The sequence below is a fragment of the Neophocaena asiaeorientalis genome, unplaced genomic scaffold (assembly GCF_003031525.2).
Source record: "Neophocaena asiaeorientalis asiaeorientalis breed wild unplaced genomic scaffold, Neophocaena_asiaeorientalis_V1.1 scaffold49, whole genome shotgun sequence".
Lineage (NCBI taxonomy): Eukaryota > Metazoa > Chordata > Mammalia > Artiodactyla > Phocoenidae > Neophocaena > Neophocaena asiaeorientalis.
The window spans coordinates 4,686,846-4,695,801 of NW_020172456.1; the positions used below are offsets into that span (position 1 = coordinate 4,686,846).

General features: G+C 39.4%; 1 protein-coding gene across 1 annotated transcript in view; it reads left to right on the forward strand.

The window, feature by feature from the left end:
- The window catches only part of TMED10 (transmembrane p24 trafficking protein 10), a 42,548-nt gene extending 33,799 nt beyond the window's left edge, over nt 1-8,749 (forward strand). Inside the window, exons 4-5 of the mRNA XM_024737834.1 lie at nt 5,010-5,136; nt 5,572-8,749. Of these exons, the coding sequence (XP_024593602.1) occupies nt 5,010-5,136; nt 5,572-5,693 (249 nt within the window). The 3' untranslated portion in view covers nt 5,694-8,749. The remainder of the gene's footprint in view (nt 1-5,009; nt 5,137-5,571) is intronic.
- Nucleotides 8,750-8,956: the final 207 nt, after the last annotated feature.

Here is an 8,956-nt window from a genome sequence, read left to right on the forward strand (position 1 = left end):
GGTGGGGCTTGGGTGGTGGGCGGGACCTATGGTTAGGACTTATGCTTAGGGCTGGAAAAGGCCCGGGGAGGGGGCGCTTAGGCTCAAGGAACAGAAGGGGCTCAGAGGGTGGGGGACCCCACCTGGGAGCTCACCAGGTCTCCGAGCTCAAGTGGGCAGGGCCATCCCAGAGGGCCCCCTCCCACCTGCCTCTCCTGATCTCCCTGGCCTCCCTCCTATGCCCCCAGGACCCACGCAGCCCCAAGGGGGCCTCTGAGGGGATAGGACCCAGCCCGAGAGCCAGGCAGACTTCTGCCGATTGGGCAGGGGATAGCATGCTCCCCCCTGATCCGAGCCCCCAAGGGTCCCTCCAGGCGTGGGGAACCCTCCCCCCCGCCAGCCACCCTTCAGGAGCGCTGGTCCTATCTGGCCTCCACTTCTCCTCCCCTCTCAGTCCCTCCACATCCTACCAGTTCGCTTGGGGTTTCCTCCCGTCACCTTGGGCGTGGAGGTCCCCCACCAGCATCCTGCAGGCACCCTAGTTTTGAGGAGACGCAGACTCCACGTCTTCCCACACTGCCATCTTGACTCCGCCCCCCCCCCACGTGGCATTTTAGAATCCCCATACCTCCTGGAATTTCCATCATCCTTGGACTCTGTTTACACTGGGAAAGGGCCTTTATCTTTCCTGACCTTTTACTTAACCCAAGAGGGGAATCCCTAGCAGAAAGGAAACCACAGTGCTTCCTTTGCCTGCTTCCTGCTTCGGAAGTCTGGCACGTCCTAAGCCTTTCTTTACGCACATGGTTACAACACAACTCTAAATTCTCTTTCTTAACCAAGAAACTCCTCCCACTGCTTTCTTCGGTGGTCTACCTCCCCACTCCCCCACCCCACAAAAAGCAGATCAGACTGAGACAGAGGAGGACAAGTGGTTATTACACAGGCCAAAGACTAGCCCTTTTCTCAGTCTGTGGCTAGGCTGCCTTAAACCTTGCTCAGAAATAGCTATTAGTTGTCTCTGGGCTAATGCCTGTGACAAGAACATGGATAATAGAAGCACTTGTTGAGTGGTTAATTACCAGAGAGCACTGAGCCTATGTAGAGGTTTTGAGGCATTTAATTTCAGGTCCTTGAGGCAAGGGAGAGACTTTATCTCCGGAGGATTGTGGCCCTTCAGCATCAGTATTTAGATTCAGGAAGGTGGCACATTTCTTTTAATGTTTTTTTCACATCACAGCTCTCCCTCACATTTGCAGACTTCATAATTCTGAAATCCCATGTGGTCCTGTAAGATTCAGTAGTAATCGCTGTCTAAATAGCTGGACAGAGTACCACACTACCTACTAAATTGTTATGGAGGATTAGTTAATGCATGTGAATTGCTATGTAAACACGATACAAATGTAAGGTGACATTATTTGAAGGCAGATCGGTTGCCATTTTGTAAAGAAGCATAGTCTTGTAGTTTGAATTCTTTAAAGAGAAAGAATGTGTATTTCCTCAGAAATAAAGCACTTTTGATTCCCTCCATTGTATTTTAAGGACCTCTCACCCCTATCAGAGGGTGGCATTTGCCCCTCAGAGGGTGGCATTTTTGTAGAATCAGTATGTGAATTGAGCCATTTCTTTTTAGTTTGTGGTCTGTGAACTAGATCAGCGGTTTGGAGGGACTTACTGTCTAATCTTACAGTTGTGGGAATGAAGGCAATTATCCCACCAAGAACGAGCTGTCTGACATATCCTCTAACTCTTGGGCTGTGTATGTCCCCTCTTGCTTGGATGTCCACATTTTCAACTCAACTAAAGTCATGTTTTGCCTAGGGGTCTATTAGTATGCCATTTGCTACCAACAAATACACCAAAAACACAGTTGCACTTGTTGGAGCAACAGCTGAAGGCTTTCCAAAGGTTCTGTTTCTCTGAATGCCCTCATGAAGGAGGAACTCTGGTTTTATAAACTTGATCCAAAATCCCTTTCTTGACATAAGTTAAATGAAATAACATGGGTAAGGCACCTGACACATAGGTGATCAGTTCAGTAGATTTTAGTTCCCTTCTCCTACCCTTTCTAGAAACTGCCAGATGGCTATGACAGAGTAAATAGGATCTTTCTAAATTTCATTCATTTAGCCCTAAGGTTGGCAGTATTAGCTGGACTTATTTTGCACAGCTGACCTTTTGACCTTCGTTGAAGAAGCCTGTGATTCACATGCCCCCAAACCTTTTTACATTTGTTTTGATTTCTAGGTTTAGATTAAATGTAGAAATATATTCATTATTTTTGTTATTTCCACTGAGTATCCATGATGTTAGATGGTTGAAATAGCAAGTTGGTTTTCAATATTGTTTTAGTCTTTTGGCAATTCTTTACGTTCGCTGGATTTTAAACTAATATCAAGAATAAAGGTAGTTATCAGGCAGAGATGTTTTTTAGGGAAAGAGACCTTCATCCCACTCAGGAAGTCTGCAAATAATTTACTGAATTAAGGGCAGGATTGAGTAGGGATTTCATTGAGAAAATGAAATCGACTTGGATGATATGTTATGAATAGAAGTATAGAGTCTACAGTAGGTCCTATACTAGAAAAGGGGTTAGGAAATTGAATGATTAAGTAAACAGTGGCCCATATGCCATATGGAGTGCTATGTAGCAGTTAAGAAGTAAGTATGAGGTGAATCTACAAGCACTGAAGTTTTTGCGGTAAGAGGGCCTCTCACTGTTGTGGCCTCTCCCGTTGCGGAGCACAGGCTCCGGACGCTCAGGCTCAGCGGCCATGGCTCACAGGCCGAGCCGCTCCGCAGCATGTGGGATCTTCCCGGACCGGGGCACAAACCTGGGTCCCCTGCATTGGCAGGCAGACTCTCAACCACTGTGCCACCAGGGAAGCCCAGCACTGAAGTTTTTGGAAAGATTTTTATTAAATGAAAAGAAGGAAGCCTTAGAACAACATATACATTATGATCGCATTTATAAGTATGTTTTTAATTATATTTTCCTATGTACATTTATATACATACAAAGGCGTAAATAGTGTGTTATCTTCTGACAAGGTCTAGAAAGATATACACCAAGTTCATAACCACCTCTGGGAAGGAATGTGTGAATGTGGGGATCGAGGAGCTGTGAAGATGGGCCTTTTGTTTTTGTTTCCTTTGCTTCTGAATAATTTAAATTCTTTAGTAAGGGGACATATTTATATGTTTCTTGTATAGCTAAAAAATAAATGAAACACCAGAAAGGAAAAGGATTGGGACAGGTTTGGGGGACTATATTCTACAAAGGCTATTCTCAGTACCAAATTTATTTTCATTCCATCCTCCTTTTGGGGGTTTTAGGCCTTTGGGCTATTGTCATTTAACCAAAAAAAGGGTGGGGAGTTAGAAGTAGTCTTCAAAGTAATTTTTAAGAATATTATTTTCAGCTGGCAGAGAGAGGTACAGCCATAGTTTCACTTCCAGTTCCTTTTATAAGTTTCTATTTAAGGAGCCTTAAAGCACTTATCTCTAAAGATGTATCATGCTGTTGCCTTCATACTGTCTCATTCAAGAAGCTTTGGAGGGGAAAGCATATACCAGGAGGGAAAATGTTAAACAGCCTAAGGTTCAGCTTATTATATATGTCTTGTATCTTTTTCCTGGGGGGATTTCTTTGCTCTGCACCTCTATATGAAATCAATTAACAGATATATATTGTAGGTTAATGGCAAAACCTGGTGTTTGGGTATTCAGCTAAGAGTGTTAGCTCAGTGTATTAACTAACCATTGTAAATCTTATACCCCGTTAGCTTTATTCTGTTCTGTAGCTAGCTGTCAATCAAGCTATTAACTGTATCCAACATTTTACAATTGTAAGAAATGTACATCCAGTGAAAGAAAACTTAGGTGGATCATTACAAACCCATCACTATATTTTAGGTACCTTAGGACTTCCTTGGTGGCGCAGTGATTAAGAAAAAGTGGGGAGTTGTATAGAGAATGTATAGGGAGTAAAGAAGCAGATGTAGAAATATCTTTTGAAGAATTCTCTGTGGAAAACGTGTAAGAGCAACTGGTATATGAATTTTAAGATCTGAAATGCTCTGGTGTTATATCCCCATTTTAATACAAATCATAATCTAAGATTGATAAAGAAAAAACAAATAGAATAATGAAATCCTCTCTCTGATCATATATGCCTTTAGTTACTAGATACTCTTGGAGGTTTCACAGTGGTCTGGGGTGAAAAAGGAAGACAGTTTATTTCTCATACCCTTCATTCCTTAGCACACAGTGATGTCCTTGGAGATTTATTTTGATAACTGGCTGTGTAATTAAAAACAAAACACATGGGGATATATGTATACATATAGCTGATTCACTTTGTTATACAGCAGAAACTAACACAACACTGTAAAGCAATTATACTCCAATAAAGATGTTAAAAAACAAAAACAAAAAAACAGTGGTTTTTTTTTTTTTTTAAGCAGAGCTAGGATTCATCTGGGTTCTAGAGCTCTGTTACAAACCTTAAAGCGTTGTGGGATTTAAATGAGCAAACCAGAATTCTCTAATTTTGCAGTTTGAGTTAATTATCTTAATGTTATAGTTATATGTACTCTCTCATTCCTGTGCATTCCCTATTGGGAATTTGGTGTGTTTTCTTCTCAAAACCACATTTGACTAATACTATGACGCTCTCACACTTATGCTAATAATATTACTTATTTCTTAGACAAAAGTGGAAAGGCAAAGTAAAATGCTTTATTAAAGTCAGAAATCTTGGAAAAATAATATATCTTATTTTATAGGCTACCATATTATAGTACTACTAAGGAGGTTTTAATCAAAATTAAAGTATAAAAAAAGTCTGAGATGGAAACATATAGACAGTAGGGAAGGGAAGAAGCCCAAATTTTAAAATGTGTTAGAATGATGACAGAAGAAATTTTAAGTTTGGCGAAACTTTTAAAAAGACTCCTCTGTTATGTTGTGTTCTTGACTGTAGCAGTTTTTTCAGGGAGTGTGTTCATAATTCCTTTCTTTTCCAGATTGCAAAAGTTGAGAAGCTCAAACCTTTGGAGGTAGAGCTACGACGCCTAGAAGACCTTTCAGAATCTATTGTTAATGATTTTGCCTATATGAAGAAGCGAGAGGAAGAGATGCGTGATACCAATGGTGAGGGGAGGGAAGCTCTTGTTTCTCAGTACGTGCACCGTAAAGGAGATAGATCCCCAAACTTTAAATTCTGGTGTACCTTTTTCTCAGATTTGCCAAAGGGGGTTGTGTGGAAGGATAATTGCTTACTTCCGTGTTGTTGCTCTACAGGTAAATGAGCCTTGTTAGATTTTCAAGGGAATAGCAGTTTTTTCTGTGGTAAGCAGTTGACCATATTCTCAGTCAGCTCATAGTGTATCAAACTAATAGTACTAATCTTTGTAATTTCTAACATTTATGTATAGGATAATGAAAATTTAAGAAAAAAACTTATCTGAGATCCTACTGTAAGGCCTAGGGGCAGAGTGAAGCTAATTAATTGCCTTTTCCCCCTGGCCGTTTACCCTACTGAGCCTCACTTCATTACATTTACACTGCTTTTGCTTTTTTTTTTAGAGTCCACAAACACTCGGGTCCTGTACTTCAGCATCTTTTCAATGTTCTGCCTCATTGGTCTAGCCACCTGGCAGGTCTTCTACCTGCGTCGCTTCTTCAAGGCCAAGAAGTTGATTGAGTAATAAAGCCCAGTCTCCTCCCACCTTGTATCTTAGCCAGCAGAACATCGCTGGGATGTGCGTGGCCTAAGACATCCTACCAGCAGCACCATCAAGGCACGTTGGAGCTTTCTTGCTAGAACTGATGTCTTTTGGTGTGGGAGGACGTGGGTTACCACCTACACCCAATAAGTCAAAGAGGGACTTCTTTTTAACTTGGTAGGATTTGGACTGGTTTTGCAACAATACGACTATTATTAGAGTCACCTATGACAAAAAATAGGGGTTACCTAGATAATGCCAAAGCCAGCATTTGTACTGGGTTTCCTCGTATGATCTGTTTGAACCATGTTTTCTTTCCTTCTCCCACTTGCTCACCAGCTTGGGCTTCCACTCTAGTTCTTTTACCAACATTTGTATGACCATGTTGAACTTGTTTCATTCTGATTGTCCTCTTTGGATTTCTGTGTGACAATACCATTAACTTTCTCTTGACCCTTAGCTGAAATGTTTAGATAGCTTCTGGGGATACCCTTTCACAATTTTATGTCTCTTAAAAGTGTAATGGATGTGACACCTCATAGAAATGAGCTTTGAACTGTAGATTACTCTTAAAATTTCATTTTAGAGAATTAAAATATTTGTGCTCAGCCGCTTGAACTTCTTTCTTTTTGTGTATTTATGTGTGTTTAGTTCTATGCAGTTTTATCACATGTATGGATGTGTGACCACCACCACAAGATGCACAACCGTTTCATCACATGGATCCCTTGGGGTACCCTTTTATAGCCACAGTCACCTCCTTCCTTAACCCCAAGCCCCAACCTCTGGCACCACTAATCTGTTCTCCATCTCTCTAATTTTGTAATTTTAAGAATGTTATATAAATGGAATCACACAGTACATAACCTTTTGAGACTGACTTTTTTCACTCAACGTAGTGCCCTTGAAATCCATCCAAGTTGTTGCATATATCACTAGTTTGTTCCTCTTTATTGCTCATTAGCATTTCATGGTGTGGATGTACCACAGTTTAACCAGCATCTGAAGGACATCACTGTTGTTTTCAGTTTTGGGCCATTACTAATAAAGCTGCTGTGAACATTCATGTACATGTTTTTATGTGAACATAAATTTTCATTTCTCTGGGATAAGTGCCCAAAAGAGCAATTGCTGGGTTATCTGGTAAACACATGTTTAGTTTTGTAAGAAACTGTCCTGCTTTTTTCAGAATGACTGTGTCATTTTATGTTCCCATTAGCAATGTATGACCAATCCAGTTTCTCCACATCCTCACCAGTATTTGCTATTTTTTTTTAATTTTTTTAGTCATTCTGAGAGGCGTGTGTAATGATATTCATTGTGGTTTTAATTTGCATTTTCCTATTAGTAAATGGTGTTGAACATCCTTTCATGTGTTTATTTGCCATCTGTATTTCTTCCTGGTGAAATATCTGTTCCTTTGCCCATTTTATGATTAGATTGTGTGTTCTTTTTACTACTGAGGTCTTTTTTTTAATTGAAGTATAGTTGACTTATACTATTGAGTTTGAGGAGTCCTTATATATCCTAGATACAAGTCCTTTGTCAGTTATGTGGTTGCTTAAATTTTTAACATAACTTATACAAAGGAAAATATAAGTAAAATTTACGAAGTCTTCTTACATGGCAAGTCACTGACTTAATTTCTGTTCTTATGTATTCCATCTAGACAATTAAGACATATGAAGTATTAAAAGGTAACACATCTGGAAGGATCATGAATCGAGTAAATACCTGAAAATATATGTTATAAAAGCAAATCCAATAATCACTTTGGGAATATGAGGTGCCTAAAGGCCAATACTAAGGTAAATAAGAGAAAGAGTGGACACGAATGATCATGTTCATAAACAACAGTGAAAAAATAACATCACTTGATATTTTCCCCACTTCTCCCAATAAAGTGGGTGGGAGTTTGTCCTTTCTGTAATCTCTTTTTTTAACCCTGCTGACTGTTACAGGGCTTGTCCCATCGCAATGACAAGCATTACAGGACTTAGGGCTCTGCAGCTTGCAGTTAAGAAGCAGCATGTTGGAATTAACAGAGAACAGTGCTGTCATGACCTGGATAAAGTACAAAGGGGAAAGAGGGAGTGAGTTATGTTGTTAAACTCCCAGGCTGTTCTGTAAATGGTCCAGCTATTGTGAACCCAAAAGCCTTTTTTCCCCCTCTTTTGACTCCCTCTATGCATTCCTCTGGTGTGGCATAAAAGTAGTGCTGTCATTAATTTGTGCAACGTTGCCATCTGCTGTTAAGAATTGATAGATACTGTTTCTGAGAACCTGGCAGCCAAATCTCACCATAAGGGCAGCAGATGTTGAGAAAGTCTATCTGTGGTATTACATATACTAAACAACAGAGGATACATCCAAGCAGGGAAGAGAATAACCAAATTTGTGAGTTAAGATCCATCCTTAGACGTTTAAAGGTGAAATACTGTTCTGTACCATTAGCCTAACAAGAAACTTTCATATTTCTGACTGGTGCCTTTTCCCTTTTTAGAAACAATGAAAGCTACTCAGTTGGTAGTAGTCTTCTGTTCTGACAAAATGTCAAAGAAGAAGATAGGAGAGGAAAATACTTTATTTGGCTGATGTTTTGTTCCCACATGTGACTTTGTGAAACTGAAATTCTTTCCTGTCCTTTCCTTTTACTCATGCCAAGACTACAAACTTGGAATTTGTGCTTTTGGTTTAAAGTTCATTGATATCACAGTTTGATTTTATCTAAAAAGTAAAATTATTTGCCTTTGATAAAAGACTAGTGCAAGAGCAAATCAGCTTTAAAAACGAAAATGTTATCTGCTTTCCTCCATTTTTGAACCTGTTATTCAACAAAACCTATAAATTATTGATGAAAGTGATAGTTTTAAGTAAGCTTTGTTATACCATTGTCATAAACCCCTGTCATAAGCTGTTTTTATGTTTGTTTAATGGAAAGAGGCATGTGGGATTTATGGATTTATACAGATTCACTTGTAAGTGTTGGATTGGGGATTTTTGTGTAAATTTTCTCAAATAAAGGCTAGCAGAAACTATTTTAGGTGTATTTTTCTGTTACTCGAGTATCTCTTTGTCTGGATTGGCAATAATTCCTCCATATTCCTCAGTATTAAAGTATGGCAAATTATATGTGACGAATTAGAGAAAAAATGTTTGTAATTTACTCCAGATGGATAAAGTTTATGTGAGCTAGTAAAAGTTTGTTATACTTTATATATAAATGTATAAACTATATAATATGT